This window comes from Anopheles arabiensis, chromosome X (genome assembly GCF_016920715.1).
Source record: "Anopheles arabiensis isolate DONGOLA chromosome X, AaraD3, whole genome shotgun sequence".
NCBI lineage: Eukaryota > Metazoa > Arthropoda > Insecta > Diptera > Culicidae > Anopheles > Anopheles arabiensis.
In genome coordinates, this window is record NC_053519.1 from 8,713,286 (window position 1) to 8,731,956 (window position 18,671).

The following is an 18,671-nucleotide window of genomic DNA, read 5'->3' on the forward strand; positions in this document are numbered from 1 at the left end:
TTGTTTTCGTTGGTGATCTAGTGATGCTCATGACATTTTGCAGCACTGAAATCATGTATAAGAATTGATTTTTTTGGTAAGATGCTAATACAATTTTGATGTGACAGATGTTTAAAAATAATCTTGGAGGCGGTGAATAATTTTGTGCACATTGGCGATTGACTTGGAAACATAATTAAGCTACCGCGATCGTATCGCTTTTTTTTAGGATTACAATTTTTTTTTTCATCCGTTAGTTGTGATCTATTAGTTCATCCATTAGTCAGATATGTGTCGATCTAAATTGGATAAATGTGTTATTGCAGGTGAAATAAGTGAGCGTTTCAGAGCGCAAACACTAATGCTCTTCAACACGGCTTTACAAAAAAAAAAATTGCCTCTTCTTTCTTGAAGTATTGTTGAAGGTTTTGCTTTATTGTATATAATTCCAGTTTACATATTATTTATTATTAACATTTTAATGTTAAAAAATGTTTACCAAATGTCTACGCTACAACTTTAGAGGCCAAGCGTTATTTCACAGAGCGTTCACCTTTCCCGGTGGCTGGTTGGAACAGAAAAAATACGTCAAAAATCCTGTAAATCCTACTATTTATTATTTATATTACGTGGCAATTTGATGAATCAATGTGTTGTTAGTATTTCCTGCGAATTTCAACTGTCCCTTAGCAGCTCGTTTTCAAGTTATAAGCATTTTACTAGCAAAAACTTTCTCTCTTTTGTTACGCTTTCGCATGCAATGTATGAGTGAGCGAGTAAAGTTGAGACGATGCAAATGATTCTTACCAGGAATCTCATCCATACGCACTTATTTTACAACAACTCTAGTGTTAATTTTATTACACTTTCTGTGTTAAAGTTATGGTACAGTGGCGCCATCTGGATGTTCAATATAGTAGAGCACACTGATCAGATCATCCAAAGAGTAAAAATAGTGCAATCGATGCCTGAAAATCGAAAATAGTGTAACCCAGCTCATTGTTCGTCCATTGCCCTGAGGAAAACCATTGTGCCCCCGGGGTGAACAGTTTTCGAAGAGTAATTGATATTTATTTTTAATCGGTACATTACAGGATTTTCCATGATTTATTGGGTAGTTCCCATCAATTTTTGGGTGGGTTCCCATTTTTGGTGCGTTCTCACGATTTTTTTTTTACCATTTCCCAGCATATTGTGGTCCAATTGTATTGATATCTAATCGGAAAATACCAATAAATTATGGGAACGAACCAAAAATCTATGGGAACTGACCAATAAATCGTGGGAAACCCTGTATAGCTGCATAGATTCGAGTACCAGCTCGAAAAATGGCAAAACAAGGTGGTGTTTACATTTATCCCAAGGTGAATTAAAGAGATCTGGTCATGGAATCTAGAAACAAAGTGTATGTAGTCTAGATGGTCTCATAGCATGTTTTTATAACCAATTTTGAACATCACTTCTTGAGCCTTGACGAACACTAAAAACACTTTTAAAATCTTCATTCAGAAGCAGAAGCGATAAAAATCAGCAAATTCATACACCTTAGGTCCACCAGCATATTATACCCACTTAGATAGCTGCTCGAAACCTGCTATACAATGCAAACAGCTGACAGGCTGAAATTTCAGCCAACCAACTTAAAACGCAAAGGACCCCATTGCTGACAAACATTAACATGGATAGTGCCTCGGAGAAACTACTACTAACAACTAACATGCTCTGAAATAATGCTTTAATGACTGGTAAAGTAACAATTACGGTTACTATAAGCTTTACGCTTTTCAGCTTGCATCAGAAACCTTCTTTAACATTAACACAAACCCACAAAAAAAAAATGCTCTCCAACTCTTGCTTTTTCTTTCGACCGACAAATCAAAGCAGCTAGATTTCCTTTCATTCGATATGCAGGACCGCAAGCGCACGTCACGTGCTCGCGCAAGATTTCCGATTCCTGCTGGAATGGCTTCACAGTTCTGCCGGTGTTTTGCCGATGGGTTTACCTCCTAGCTGCTCTCGGTTCCTGGAAGCAGGAGCACCTTATGTGAGAAACAAAACTTTCCACCGCACGCAACGATTTGCGGGGGGGGGGGGCGGGACCACCCTGCTGCTAGGAAGAGAAGACGTTGAGCGGTGGTGGAGCTGTAAGCTCACATAACAAAAGGGGGGGTGGAAATTCTCGCGGTGAAAATTATGCTAAATTCTCCCGCCCGAAGGAAAGGAGCGGGACCGAGGTGGATTCTTGTCGAGCGATTCCTTGTAGGCAGCGCGTGAACACGATCGACGAAAACAGGGGAAAATCTTCGCCATCCACAGAAAATCGCGTCAAAGCGGATGCTGTGCTTAATTTTCCAAAACCCACCCTTTGCGTGCGGTGGTGTTGGTTGGTGTGCCAGCGAACTCCCATCGCTGCCCTGCTGTTTGCAGCGTCTTGTTGACTTGAAATAATGTACGCCCGTGCCTGTGCAAACAACTATTCACGTGTAGTTATGAGGATTTGTTTGTTTTTTTTTCAATTTCTGATTTCATTTCCAACACGTCCATTTGTTCAGCTCCCCTGAGGATGCTCTCTGTCAAGGATGCGGTTTATTAAACCGATTGCATTTCAATCGCAAACGTTCGCTAATACGTTCGCTGCCGGAAAGCGTGACTCCACCTGCTGGAATTTTAGCATGGCGGCCGAAAGTTTGACGTAAATTGACGCGAAACAACAAGCGTACCGACTGGCAGCGATACATGAAAGCGTGCTCCACACACCCCTTTAAAATGTACTTCCCGGTTAGGGAATTTGCACCACCTGCTCCTGCTCCTGCACGTTAAACCGTTAAATCTCTTCGCAGCGCGCACGGCGAAATTTTGGAAATTTATGCAAACAGAGCTTTTCGCGGACGGGCGGGAATGGGAAAACAATCGCTTTGTGTATGTGCTTCTGTTTCAACACACGCGCTGCGTTTGCTTCCCGGTGGCACCTGTTGGACCAGGGGCCACTGGTGTGTGGGTGGGTGTGAAGCATATAAATTATGCTGCATAAATTATACCACACCACCGAAAGCAGCTCACGGTGAGCTGTTCACTTTATTTATCACCGCCTGCCCGCACACAACACTGAGGGGAAGAAACAGCGCGGGAGCAACAGGAAAGTGAGGGGAGGAGATGAAGGGGGGAAATATTTTCAACTTGTACTGATCAATACGACCGCCCCATCCCTGCTCGGTGTCGGTGGCGCCGAATACATTGGCACTTGCCTTACGATGGGCGGCTTTTGCGGATTAGTTCGGGTTCGTCGTCAACGAACGCAGTGGTTCAAAAATACCTCCCCACCCCCGGAAACACACACACACATATAAAGACACACAGTACAGTTCATCACACTGCCGCTTGCTTCAGTGTGACTGTATCCGCTGCCCCTTTCCCCACCAAAACACAAGATGCGCTCCAGACATGATGAATGATCACGCCGATTCGAGATGCCACCAACGGGGGGGGAGGGGGGGGGAGGCGGGGCGTTTGCGCATCGCCGCACGCGGCAGATTATTCATCCGGAATAATTTAGCCCTTCCCTTGGTTCGGCAAAACCGGTGTCAGGTGCGATCACTTTGATAATTCGTTACCAGGCGAATCCCCCATCCGACAACTGTTTTGGCCGCCGGTGCCACTGTACGCCACTGTCTCTGTTGCTAAGTGCGGCCGGAGGCAGAAACATATCTTCAAAAATTACGTCCCTACAGCTTTGCGCCATCTATCATAGGTGCTGCTTTCGGTAATTAAAATATTTTTTTTAAATTCTTTTTATCGAATTACAGTAAAAAAAAACGCGTTTTTGCCTATACGTGTACATTCTAATTCGAAAAATTGATTAGAAAAATTGGCATGCGCCTAAATGTAGGCAGTTTGCGAGTTTTTCGTCAGTTTTGTTTTAAATCAAATTTGCAAATTACTTTTAGTGGCTGAATTGATTGCCAACACATCATGCAAGCCATAATCCTTCCCGTTTTTCAGTTTTTTTTTTTTGCTGTGCAATGTGAAAACTGTTGTTTGTGTTTTTATTTTAGCTGCTAAACTGTAACCGTAGCAATAGACGATGCGCAATCTCAGATTGCGCATATATTTATCTGTCAAATTAATACGGTAATACGGTCAATATTAATACGGTAACGCTAGCAAAATTTGCACTATATTGCATACCTTCAGGCGTCAGTACACCAAAACAAAAAAGCAAAAGAAGAACCTTGGGATGGTAAATAAGGCCGTCAGAGGATAAACTTTGCTTGTACGAAGAAATAGACAATATTTAAAGTTTAACCAACCATCCCCTTATAGCCAACATGCTGTTGCATACATTTGGGCGCTTGGTGCAAGTTAGTAAACAGGGTATTTCGTTTTTTTTGTTTTTCCTAATTTATTTAATTAAAAAAAAAATCATCTACAAATATCCACTTAAACAAGTGCGGTATGAGACTTTCCTATTGTGTATTCCTGCTCCTATTGCTTATATCCTGTTGCATACATTTAGGCGCTTAGCGTAAATTAGTATACAGGTTGATGCGTTTATGTTTTTGTTAATTTATTCATATGGAAACATCCGACACCATTTAAATGTAGAAATTTCCACTTAAAAAAGTTCTGTATGAGAGTTTAACCGTCTGGCAGAACCAGACAGAGTGAGGAGTGACCTGTGTCACCAATTTAATGCATTCTACCATATCACACTGCACTCTACTGTCTTAGTATGCACAGTACTCAGAAAAAGCACTTAGTATGCACGTCCTGGAGCCTCTTCCATGAACTGTGCAAAAAATACAGAAGGCAACGCTCAAGTCAATCAAAGAACGTTTGCAATTTCTAATGCGCCATCAAAGTATCTGGGGGATATCAAAGTAATGGGAAAACATTCTGTCAAACGCCAACCGCCTGACTGTTTGCCCCTCACGAACAACATTAATGCAAAGTTGCAGCTTTGTAAACGGCAAACAGGGAATAGCGCATTGATTGCGTGTGGCTCGTTTTCACGCGAAGCGAAAAAGGTTAACTTGGTTGAAAGCTTCCTGTGTTGTGTTTTGTGAAGCATTAAAATCTTCCTTGTTGATGGAATGCTCCAAACGCTGGATAAAATGGGACAAAACAAAGCAAGACAATAACGCACCAAAACTAAACCAAATTAAGCAAATCTTGCCTGCAAACACAATCGTCACAACTGTGCGCACACAAAAAGCACACTTGCAAAACCCTTGCACGTACTTTGGCGGGCAGGAGACTGTACTCTTCTACACGACGACAACGCGGGGGAAGCCGACAGCGACACACCCACGCGGCCACGTCGTTAGCCGCCAACGCCGGACGGGTGGGTTGTGCAAAGGCTCTTTGGCAGCGCAAACTCGTGTGACGAGTGTACGTTGACAGGTTTTCCTGTGCATTCAACCTCCCGTCCGCAAAACCGGCAGACCCCCAGCCTGTACACCTGTACGGGAGATTTCTTGGAAAAAACAGGAGACGGTTTGCAACCCACAAAAAAAAAGGTGAATGTAGCGACACACAACCCCCAGTCCGGTGGACGGAGCGCTCAAGAGTTCATCTTGTTTTACCGCTGCCACGCTTCCCCCGAGGGGCCCCATCCCCGGCTACGGTCATGATATATTGGACAATTTCGTTAACAAGACAGGCAGCATTCTTCTCGCACTCTTGAGAAAGCGTCCACGCCGGCTGCAATGATAGCGTAACCTATAGCCCGGGCTCTTCAATTCTTCGCCGTTTTAACCTTGCTTTTCTTTGTGCCGTTCCGTTTTGCACTTCGTGTCGGTTTCAATATCTCTTTCTCTCTCTCTATTTCTCTTTCTTTTTCACACACACACACACACACACAGGCTCGCCCGTATGACGGTGGCGGAGACGTACGAGAACCAGGCGCACTACGACATCACCTTCCTGATGTTCGTCTGGATCGCCTTCCTGCCGACCATCATCGTGCCGTGGATCTATGCGGCCTGGGTGCTCTCGAAGTAAGTACCATTCTGTTTGCCTTCCTGCCCCCAACCACCTCCACCTTCCCGGGGCCGACAAGCTGCCAAGAGGCAATTCTTCCTCCTGCATCCGCCGATGCGACCGGCGCTCGTTACGGGGATGTCGACGCATAAACACAGCCCTACCTGTTCCATTCGACCAAGATGCGTTCGATAGGAGAAATGGTGTTTCAAGAGGTGTTCGATCGGACCGCTTACCACTCTCCGCCAGCCTCACTCCCGGCAAGAGGGTAGAATAATTGACAAATAGCTTCCGCACTCGATGCCGAAGCCGAAAGGCAAGGAAACCCCTGGACGGCAACACAGTTGCCGATCGATACTGCCTCGCTGCGCCAAGTCAAAATCAATTTGCACCATGTCCCTTGTCCTTGCGGTCCCTTCCATTAGCTCGGCCCTTGAGATCACCTCAAAGAGCTGCGAAGCTGGCAGCAGTGCAGCGGGCTGCCACCAATTTGGGTGGCATGCTTTTTGAGGTGAAAAGGCCATTAATTACTAGTACCCCAGGGCTTGACTTGCGGCGATTGAGCCATCTTCAATTTTCCATCCGGGAGGAACGATCCACTTTAAGGTGGCCTTTTTTGCAGCCCTAGAACGTTCGACGCTTTCCATAAACTACGTAACGCTTACAGTTATGGTGGGAAAGATCCTACTAGCGTTAGGAGGAAAGCGTGGCTCAAAAAGTGTGGTTTTAGTAGCACATCTCAAGATGGTCTAAAATCCTCTGACTAGTATAATATAATTTCAAAATCCATTACAAAACATAGCATGACAGGGCACTTCCAGGCTAGGCGTTTTAAGCATAAAGCATTACAGGCAGTGCTGCAAAATGCCATCAGCATCACGTGATGATCACCACCGTAAACAATGAACATATCCGTGGTAGTGAGTAGTGCTGCCAAATGCCACTATTTCAATCCCCAACACTCATGACTGGAACGACGTTCAAGTCAGCTCATATACACAACATATACACACATATACGTGATGATCAGGGGGTGAGATTCCAACAGTTGGTGGACCAATCACTTGCTTGGTGACATTTTTTGAGACACCCAACTCTTGGTCACTCACTTGGTCATAACCCTATGACCCTGCCATCTCCCTATGATAATCACGACCTTCTTGGAACATACTTGGCGTGTGGTCCTAAGCAACAAAATGCGTATGCTTTCTCGCTCTGTATGCTTTAATGGTTTGTCGGGTCAAAGTGAGCGAGAAAACATGTTACTTGGAACCACTAGCAAGCACTATGACTATCGTGATGATCACCGATAGAAAATATCGCAACCAAGTTACTGATCAAGAGCTGGTCACAATGTCACCAAGCACGTGATGGTCGCTCCAACTGTTTGAGTCACCTCTGATCATCACAGTAGAGCTCATGACACTGACATGGTTTTGTTACAGTCGGAATTGGTCATTAGGATGTCAATGACATTATGCAGAACTGTTCACAGTAAAAAAAAGCCATGACAAAGTGACAATTGGTACAATTTGTTACCAAAACAGGTTATGAGACTTTGATTCTAGATTCCACCAGCTGATCTCTTTATTGTACTTTGGGATAAATGAAAACATGACCTTGTTTCGACATTTTTTCGAGCAGGTACTCGAATCTAATTCTAGCCGTGAGGCTAAAAATCGCAGGTTAGTTTCGTGTGTGGTTTTGTATAGAGTGTTGACATGATTTAAGCCGCCAACTGTTAAACTCCTTATAAAAAAGCTGGCTAATATCTTGAAAGGCTCCAATAACAGAATATAAAATGACCAATAACAATCATAAAAAAATACAATACCAAGGAACGGGGTATTGTAGGTGCGGGGGGGGAGAAGGATAAGCTTGAAAACGTTACATGATGCAGACAATTTTCATTTTTGGCGTTACGTAATTGATGGACGATCCCCTTGATCGCTTATTTTTAAACAAACAATATCTTTCCTTCCCCAAATGAAGAAGCCAAACAAACTTCCGCAACTAAATTTTTGCTTCTATTCTTCCTCCCCCCCCCTTCTCCCTTCCCTCAACCCCTCAACCTCTCAAACCCTCCCCCAGACCAACAAAGGAGCGTCTCCGTGGCTACCTGCGGCTGTCGTCCCGGCGCAACACCACCACCCGCTCGGAGCAGTCGCTGGACGAGCCGGGCAGCACACCCCCCGGCAAGAACGTCCCACCGGCCACGCCCCTCTCCTCCGTCGGGGTCCCGCTCAAACCCTCCGCCACGGCGGGGGCAGGCCGCCCAGGCTCCCCGCCATCCCACCGGCGCACCGGCTCGCACGGCCGCCCAGGGGCACCGGGCAGCACCCGGACCGGCTCCCTCCACACCGACACCCCGCTCACCGTCACCACCTCGATGACGGAGCCGTCGAAATCGCCGGCCGGCAGCAGCAGTGCGCGCACCGTCGAGACGACCATCTCCCGCCAATCCTCGATCGGGCGGCCCCGCCGCCAGCTGCCCCCGCCGCTCCGCATCGAGGAGAGCAACTTCCACCAAGCGCCCTCGGTCCGGTCGTCCTCCCGCACGCTCGCCTCCTCCTCCGCCACCGCCCACAACTCCTCCGTCCGGTCGACGGCGAGCCGGGCGAGCCGGGCGAGCAGCACCGACCCGCTCTACCCCTCGCGCCGCTACAGCACCCACAGCCGGCAGCTCTCGTCCGCCCTGTCCCAGGCCGAGGACGAAGATGACGTCAGCTCGCTCGTCGGCAACAGCTCGGACATTACCTCCAGCACGTACTGCTGCACGGGCGAGGGGGCCGGCGGTGGCTACGGGGAAGATCCGCTCGGTGCGCGTCGTTCGCTGACGGGCCCGCTGGGCGCCCCGTACCGGCGGCGCAGCTCCGCCCAAACCGCCGGCTCCAGCCACCTATCGGCCGCCCGACCACTCTACCCTCCTTCCTCCGCCGACGAGCTGCGGGACGACGGGATGGTGGCGAGTGCGGCCGCACCGAACGGGGGGCCGCCGGCCCCCCACGACAACGACGACGACGAGGACGACGAGTCGGAGATCTTCAGCTCGGTGTCGCAGCCGTCCGCCCGCAAGCGCCCGGTCGGCATCCTCAAGGCGACGCCCTCGATCGTGTCGATCAGCGAGAGCGAGTACTCGTCGCGCAAGGGCTCGTTCAGCACGCTGTCCCGCGACCTCGAGATCATCGACCAGCTCGAGCGGGAGCGCAGCATGGACATCCAGGAGATGATCCAGCGCGAGAAGTCGTACGAGCAGTATCTGTCGCGCCAAAACTCCAAGCTCAAGTTCTCCACCAACTTTGACGACTACTTCGAGGCGGCGGCGGCGGCGGCCGCCTCCCGCCCGAGCCACCGATCGTGGCGCCGTCCCATCAGGCGGGCGGTGCGCAGCTGCCCCCGCAGCCCGGCTCCACCACGCTGGGGGGCAGCCTGTCGCCGCGCCGGTCCCGCTCGCCGATGCAGCGGCGCAACAGCCAGCTGCAGCCGGTCGGTGTACCGCTCGCGCTCGACCGGGGGCAACCGTTCGGGCCGCGGCGCTCGATCGAGCTCGAGCGGCGCTTCCACCGGACGTACTCGACCAGCGGCTCCACCCGCAGCTCGACCAAGTCGCGCGACCGCATCACCTTCCAGGACGACGTCTGAGTGTTGGGCCCGGGTGGCGGGGGTGGCGGTGGTGGTGGTGGTGATGGTGCGGCAAAGCTAGCCGTCCACCGGGCCGTCCGCAGCCCGGGCCGCGATCTGCTTGTGTAGATTGGCGCGACGACCAAACCACTCCCAGTCCAGCCCAGTGTGTGTGTGTGTGTGTGTACGTAAAAATAATTACATGCAGCCAGGGATGTACCAGATCGGGTATTTTCAAATTTGGGAAGAACAATTCACAAGCATTTACGGTATTTTCCCGGGTAAATTGGGTTTTCGCAACGGCTCAACAGCTGATGAGAGGTTTTGCAAATTGGACGTAATTGGTATCTATAACATGGCTACGATGAAACGGGTATCCAAGTACTAGTGGAGGGGTCATTCGGGCTAGGTCGGGTAAAAGTAGGTTCAATACCCGAACTGAACTCGCACCAACGGATCGGAGTTGCTTATGCTTGTTCGCTCCTACTGCTGGACGTCGGGTCGTGAAATGAATCGTAGGTGCCAGCTCTAAATTCTACGAATGCTCGTGGAATAGCGTCAGTTTATATGTAGGGGAAGGGAAAGGTAAAGACTGCCACGTTAAGGGAAATGGTAAAAATCTGCGGATATATAAGTGCAACGACCATGAAAATGTGCATCTTACACTCATGCTTTAGCAGAAAATGTGTTGAATCTTTTAAGTTTTCGTCGATTTTTGCGTTTTTTGCATGAATGAAAAACATGATTCAAAAACTTTTGAAATCTTTGGGTAAAACGGACATCTAATATGGGAAAAGATGGATACCATGAAGGGTAAGACAGACACCTATGAAAATAACGTTGGAAATTGAAAAGGTTTATAGTATTTTAACATATCCTATTGGTTTCCACATAGTGGTACGTATATAAACCAATTCTAGGCCAATTGGAACGGCGGTTCATTCAGCCGTGAATTTAGGAATTGTAAGCGGCGCTTGTAACATATCGTAGAATGCAGCATCTAAAGCATCTGTTGAAATATCGCACACCAATAGCTGACGTTGCTCCAGCCTGCAGAACAGCAGTCTAGAACTTCCTTTTAAGGAAATTACTCCGCGAAAAGTCCACGACCCCAGTATTTGTTGAGGGACTTGTTAATAGTTAAAGCCATTTTTCAATCAACATTTGATATTTGCAAACCCGTAGGATTTCTCATCTCTTTATTGCTTGAAGTTGTGACAAGATATTGGATTTCGTGAAGCGCCTCATCAGCGTCGAGCGAGTAATACTATAACGAAGGGATACTATTTTGACCGGTGTTTCATTTCTCGCTTATTTCAACACTTTCTCTTGCTGCTGATTGGTTTATAGCTGCAGAATACTCTTATTTAATCCATCCATCTTTGCATCATCAATTGATATGAGAAGTAAAATAAATCAATAAATTCGGTATCCATCTTTGGTGTCCCGACTAAGTGTCTGTCTTTCCCGCTTTGGTGTCCGGATGTTTAAACCACCAGAAAACAAGTTTTTTTTCCATTAATGATCACGACAACTCATTCATGAGATAAAGCTTCCGGACATTTAAACAACACAAGTTGTACAGCCTAAGATCCGCAGTGGTCAAGGTAGATCCACAAGGGTGCAAACGATTGAAAATTTATTTTGACCATAGATTTAACCAATTTTGCATATATTATGCCAAAAATGTTCTCAAATGTGTTGTTCAACTTTAAGTTAGGATGCTGCGTTGTTTATTTTTTTAGAAAATCACCTTTTTGCATGCATTTGCGAGAAGTGTCCATCTTACCCGCAGTGTCCGTCTTTACCTACCTTCCCGTATAAATCATCTGTTGAAAGTTCATTATTACGTCAAGTCGAGGATCATTTTCATGTGGCCCGCCAAGACGATTTTGTTACAAAATGTGGCCCGCAGTTCGGAAAAGTTTTTTTTCTTCTGTTTACAAAAAGATGTTGCCAAACGCATCCTTGTTTTACATGAGCAATGCGGCTTGGCTTTGGTAAAGAAAGTCGGTAGAAACATATTTTTAGTACGCATTGAGTACTTCAGAATTTGTTAATTTGATTGAATCATCATATATGCAAACATTAGGCGAATATATGCCCAAGCCTAACCCGTGTTCGTACGACAAGTACGTCAATTTTCCAGCTCGTTTGATGGATCCTCGGTTACGCGTTTTGTTGTGCGCCCACTCAAGCTTTCTAAAAGATCTTTCAGCAGTTGGGAATTCCGTTTTAAAGCTGTGTTACGTACAAGCTAAGACTAAGGCATACTTACTTAGAATTCATCAAATCTCATAGTTCTCAATTTGAGAAAAAAAGGTATTTGCTCTTGATGATTGAAGATGTTGCAAACATTGGGGATAATCAGTTCGTCCTTTTGAAAACATTGAACAAATCGTTCATAAACCAAGAATCAAGGAGACATCTTCAATGGATAAAAAAGGTTCAATGGATAATCATTGTCTCGTTAGAAAGCAAATAAAATTTATTGAATGTTTAGGTAAAGATATCATTTATTTTCCTAAACTGCGTACAAGAATATGGATTTTTTCCACTTTTTAATTCCATGCATTTGAAAATACCTAATATTTACCCGGGTAAAAACCCAAAACCAAAAAAATACCGGGTAAAAAGCTATTTACCCCACACTGCATGCAGCCATTTTGCACGATTAGGACCCGGGGTGTGTCGCCAAACCCTGACCTTATATGTGTGTGTGTGTGTGTGTGTGTTTGAGTGTGTGTGTGTGCGGTCATTGCAGTTTTCCCACCGGGGACGATGTGGTTAGCAGTGGCATCACACACCTTCCCTTAAGCCTTTTTCCTTTTTTGCTGTTGTTTTGTTTTTCCTGTGCACAAACAACCCAACCCGACGGAACACGTGTCTCCCCGACCTCGCTCAACACACACACACACACGCGTACACACGGCAAGGGGGTGTTGTGGATGTTTTGCATCGTTTAGCTTATTGGTTTCGCGGCCAGAAGGGCGCTCCTCCCGTAGGGATTTCCCGCCCTGGGGTGGGCGTTTGCGGCGTAATTGCCGGGCGGAGTTGCTAACGGCTGGAACGGGATACACCTCCACACTGGCTACACCCATCGCCGGGAGGGGTTTTTTGCACAATACACACACACACGCACACGCACGCACGCACACGCAGGTGCGGTTTGTTGTTTATTCTGGTTAGGGATATCGAAACGACAAACGGCCAGCAACAAAGCGTTAAGGCGGAAAATTCAACCACTCGCACACATTTTTAAGCGAATGTGGTTTTCTTATGTTCACGGCGGCAGGACGGTTGGTGTAGCCCGGGAAAGTTTTTCACTTTTCGAGCTCCAAGTGATTCAATGACAATGTACACTGTCATTTACCTTTTCACCTGCCGATAATGAGGCTTTTGGAGCCGTATTTTTGCCATTAGCACCACGATTAAATTGTTTTTATGTGGCTTTACATGTTTGCACCTTGCCCCGCGGTTTTGCTGGTTGGTAGAGCGATTAACTGTTAGGTAACATTTCCCTTTAGGCTTTAGTATTGTTCGGTCACTAAAATGGCATAACATTATACGTCCACAAACACTGTTGCAGTGACCGAAAGCGTTGTAAGTCCTTGCTTTGAAACTAATTCTACGCTGTGCATTTATGTTGATACAAACTTGCTCCAGTCGATTCGGATAGGCGAAGCGAACAAAGCCCCTCAAAAAACCGCCCGTATCTGCGAGTTGAAACGATGAAGATTGAATAGAGGTTTACTTTTTGACAGCTATCTTTCTCGTTTGTGATTTTAAGTTACTTCAAGAGATTAAATCCTCCTGCAGGATGATGGTAGAAGCTATAGGAACCGGCTTACTAGGAAGAAATGCTCCGAAGGACTACCCTTGAGCGACCCATGCACAACTTTGGGCAACAAAACAATCTCGAAACACACTCCATGAGCTTCAGCAAGTTCCCTTTTTTGATGTGACATTTAAACATGGCAATATAATTTGGCTTTCGGGCAGTAATATGGTCTTGATAGTCGTCCGCACACATGCATCGACTTCTTGCATAAACTGTTTGGTTTTGATTTTAATCTCAACTTTGATGATGAAACGTTCCAATGCCAGTTTTAAACATTCTATGTATTGGTTCGAAATTTCCACCCCATTTTAGGACGGTAGCAGGAGAAAGCGTTGTTTACAAAACGCGTGGTGAAGCACAGTAGCACAGTCGCGCTGTATTTACAGTCGTTGCCACTAATGTTTGACTCTACGATAAAAAAAATTGAAATATAACAAATGCTATGCCAATGTTGGTAGTTTTAATGGAGTGAAAAAAGTTGGCATGCATTTTCAGATCTAAACAAAGGTTTTATAATTTATTAGCTTTATTTTTTACAAAAAAAAACATTCAAATAACACACTTTTTTGTAGTGTTTTTTAAGTGTTAATTTGCATCTGTCATAGGGTAAATGTACCAGTACTGGGTAGTGCATCAGTTTCACAAAAAAACTGCTCGTACTCTTACAATTTTTTTTTATGAAAGTGACGTTATTTTGAACGATAAACAATCGTATTCTCTTGTGCTTTTTGATTAACCGATTTAAATATATGTTTTAGAGATATTCGTGAAAATGCAAACACTGTTTTTGTTCCAATTTTTGGCCGGCTGTGTTCCTATTTTCGGCAACGCGAATACGGGTCGGAAAATGTCTTAACCAATCGTACTTCAAATAGGTAGACAAAAATGTTTTAAACAGTTTTACACTCTCACTTTCCTAAGATTGGTGTTAAAAAGGTACTGAAATTATTTATTTTTCGTTGCCTAGTTTGGTCATTGTGCTAGGAGTTTTTACAGTCTCATTGATGTGGGTTCTTTAAAATCAAACAAACGGGCCTATTATTTTACTCGAATGATATTTCGATTCCGTCGGAAGCACTCGAGTCGAACGGGAGAAAAATTGGTATCGTTTTCGCCATTCGAATCGATGAAGGTTTCGTCGACATTTTTGTTCTAGCATCTGTGTGTTTGACAGTTGGTCGAAGCAACCGGCGGTCAGAGTGAGTGTAAACAAACAGATTCAGCACTTTTTTAAAATATTGTTTTTCCAATTTTTACTTCATCGACTCGAATCTGCCGATGAGTTACTCGAAGCGGAACGCCGCTAGCAAAACGGTACAAAACATAATGAACGTGCGGGTGAATCTTCCTCGATTGCCGCACGCAATATAATTGGCCTGCACTGAGGTATGCAAGTATGCATTGAAGCAAAGAGACAGTCTGACGGGTATAGTGTCCGGCTCCGGCTGGCCCTAAAAATTATTATTTTTCTTTCAATTTATTGGATTTTTTATCGTGGTTGAAATTGGTGATATTTGATACAAGAAATGTCATTTTCGTGAGCTGACATAAGCTATCTAGTGTTCTGAGCATGTTTTTAATGAATATGCAGCAAAATCAAAGGTGTGTTATGGCTTCAAGATTCGACAGGAGGCCACAGCATCGATCTGTCAAAAAAACAACATTTACCGTGTACTTACATTCGGCAGCATTTAAAGAGAATAATTATTTGTTTTTCATGATTATGAAATTCCAAGCGGGCTAGAATAAAGTCTGCAATGATAGAATCTTTCATAAAAAAAACACACACACACTTTCATTGGTTTACTGTTCTGGCTCTCTTAATAGCGAAACCTGCCGAACTACTGGCTGACAGCAAATCTGCCGAAAATATTCAAACTTTGCACATTTAGTTTGATGCTTTGAAAAATATGCCAGAAAATGATGTGAAACTTCGTACATGATGTGAATCTTCTGGTCAAATATCTTGCAAACTTATCATGCATCCTTCAATAGTTCAAATAGGTATTCCTGCAACGACTGTATGCCTACAGACACTCGGACGCTAAAAGTTTTCTTCCGAGGGTAGGCTAAACACGTTTCCAAAGCCTATTTTGTCACACCTGTGCTCACCGTCACCTTTTGTGTTACAAAATCTCGAACAAAACAATTTTATTTTTCCGTAAGCGACGAACCTTCCGGTAGACCTTATTACTCAACGTACCATCGACCACTACAATGGCTCAACCGGTGAGTCGTGCGAAACCAACGATCATCTTCATCATCCGCGAAACAAAAGAACGTCGCCCACCCACCAGGAACCAGTGCTGGAAGGGAGTGAGGCTTAGCGTTCGCTACGGTTGCTGCTGCTGCTGCTGCTTGCAACGTGCACCATGCCGTGAACGTTAATTATCGCACGTTACCGGGACGCACACTCGGTCGCGCTCGATTGGGTATTGGGTAAAATTGAATGAGGCCCCATTCGCCCCAACCCTCGCACGCTCCGGTGTCCGTTGCAGAGGATGTAGCTTCCGGAAATTAATTTAAATCTACCCGTGCTTACCGGCCGGCCGGCCACCGCCACTTTGTGCGATAATTTTGTACCATTAATGTCCAATTACCGTCCGTGCGCATCGTTTACCCTTTCCCACTATAAACTTGCACACTCAAGCGTGTGTGTGTGTGTGTGTGTGTGTATTGGTGTCCTTTAAAAACAACAGTGTTTTGCCGCTCTTCTGTAATGGGTGTTTGATGGGGTTCGCAAAATGTCACCAGCTGGGGTGTGTGAATAGGTTGTTGAAAAGTTCGTCACTTTGCTTTCGTCGACGGACGGCAATTGAGCGTGCAAAAAGGCACACATTTATATGCGATGTATGGCAGGAGGAGAAGATGAGGAGGAAGGGAAATGAAAGATGAGTGGCAGATGTGAACCGTTCAACCCTGCCTGCACACTGTTAGTCTTTAAGTAAATCTCACGGCGTGAAGGTCAGCTGTTATAGATGTAAGAAAATCATTGAGCGATGCTTGATCCGGTGTTAATTTAGGAGGGGGGGGGGGGTTAAAGGGGAGATTGTTAGGGACAACTTTATGATCGACACTTTGTGCGATAAACTGTACACACGACACAAAACCAGGAGGCACGAGAAAATCCCAATTCGTAACGAGCGCGCCTCAAGGCGGACACCAATCTCAGTGTGGTATGTGTATCGAATGCTGCCGTGAGTGTGTGTGTGTGTGTGTGCGATTGTCATTGTCAATAAACAAAACACGTAGCTGGTAACTGTTAGCAACACTCCGGACAGCAGCACCAGCCGGCAAGATCTACACTCCTAGAAGCGGCGCAAGCTGGTGCATCCGGTTTACTGTTCTTTTTTTTTCGTAGCAAGTAGTTTCTAGAACATGGCGCTAATCATACATACAGAACGAGCGAACCGCACGTACACCCGTGTGAAAGGAGCGGGGTATAGTAGTAATCGTATAGGAAGTAGCATGCTAACGCACACACACACACACGCGCACTCATCAGTTTTATCATCGTTTATCCCTCTTGTTGTCGATATCCTTTTCTCTTGTATAAAAACTGTACTGAAGGGCTCACAAAGAGCTTTGCTGTGTGTGCGTGTGTGTGTGTGAGAGAGTGTGTGTACATGTAAGTGTGTGCGTGTGCTTGTGCTAACTAGTAGATGTACATGGTGTTGCAATCACTGCAGCAAGCAAACGACAAAATAAAGCACAAAAACCGAGCAGTGACGTCACGAGGCAACAAATACAAACACAGGGAAAGAGAGAGAGAGAGAGAGAGAGAGAGAGAGAGAGAGAGAGAGAGAGAGTAGTCACTTGCAAACCGTCTAACGGCGGGCTAGATCAAGCGTGATCAAACCCTGAAGCGACAGCTGGTGGCACAGGTTTTCCAAGAGGCGTGGCCCCATCTTAAATGCTCCCAGTCATTTTTTTTTATTTGTAGCTTTTAAGGTATTGTTTTTTACAGCATTTTTTCAAGTCACTTTCCAACGTAAACATTGTTATTTCACTGCGTGCAAGATGTTAATCCACATCATTCTGATATTTCATTTCAATCATACTAACTTTTAATTTTTTCAGCATGATTTTCAACACTTCAACGGTCTTTTGCTATCGTTTTTTCACCGGGATTTTACAACACGCAAGACGCAACAAAATCCTTTACAGGGTTTTCTAAGTCACTTTTGAATGTGCGCATCATTCTTCACCACCTTTAAAATGTTTTTCAACAGCTGCCTAATGATGCCTTTGGATCATAATAAGATTTCAATTGTACCACATGATTTTCAACACATCATACAAGAGCTGTCAAAGCCAGTGCAGCTTGAGACATGTTGAAAATCTTTTATCGAAACTGAAATTTTATTAAAATGCAAAATGGTGTCTTAAAAGCTGTTGAAAATCATCTTGAAGGTGGTGAATAATGATGTGCCCATTATAATGATGTTGTACTAATCTTGATGAGATGCGGCTTCATAACTCTGGTGAAAAAAAAAAGATGAAAATAGACCTTTGAAGTGTTGAAAATCATATTGAAGAAATGATAAATTTTCGTTATCGAAATTAATTATCAGAATGATGTGGAATAACATCTTGCACGCAATTTAAAACTTTTTTTTTTCATTCGAATGTGACTTGGAAAGCCCTGGTAAGGTAGTAGATTTGAAGAATTTGATTTATTTTGACACCACTGTTACATTCTTGCACAATGTCAGTTTTGGTTCCTGCCTTAGAATGGCTCGCATTCTGAACAAAATGAAAAAAAAATGTATAACATTCCACTATCGGCAATCGACCGTCTCGTGAAGCCAATTTTAACAATATTTTATTTCATATCAACTAGCTCGTATCAAATTACCCTCACATGTAACAGGCATGCAATAAAGTCACAAATTGGTGTAACCCAACGACCTGATTGCTCTCGGAAACCTGTCCCACCTGGCTGTGTTTGAATGGTTGAAGAAAAACAAAACATAAACACAAACCGCGGTTTCAATTTCAATGCATTTATAGCGAGAGCGTTGCTGATAATGTTTGATGTTTGGTGTTACCTGTGTTACTGGAGTTTAATGTTCGCGAGCGGGAAGGAGCGCGAAGTGTTCGCTTCGCTTGATGTTTTCCAATTACCCTTCCCCTTCCCCAGGTGTACCCACCTACCTTTCACCTCATTGTTGCACTTACATTTGCATTACCGGCGCCAAGGGGCGCCCGGGCGTGAACCACCAGGCGGCCCCATTATGCCGCAACGTGC

General features: G+C 45.2%; 1 protein-coding gene across 4 annotated transcripts in view; it reads left to right on the top strand.

Annotated features, from left to right (window-relative positions):
* The window catches only part of LOC120906701 (neuropeptide Y receptor type 2), an 83,367-nt gene extending 72,108 nt beyond the window's left edge, over positions 1-11,259 (top strand). For 3 of the 4 annotated variants that reach the window (XM_040318568.1, XM_040318570.1, XM_040318571.1), the window contains 2 exons: positions 5,841-5,975; positions 8,050-11,259. In XM_040318568.1, coding sequence (XP_040174502.1) covers positions 5,841-5,975; positions 8,050-9,661 — 1,747 coding nt within the window. In that variant the 3' untranslated portion in view covers positions 9,662-11,259. Of the gene's footprint in view, positions 1-5,840; positions 5,980-8,049 lie in introns of those variants that run through there. The other variant, XM_040318572.1, reaches the window with a different exon arrangement.
* Positions 11,260-18,671: the final 7,412 nt, after the last annotated feature.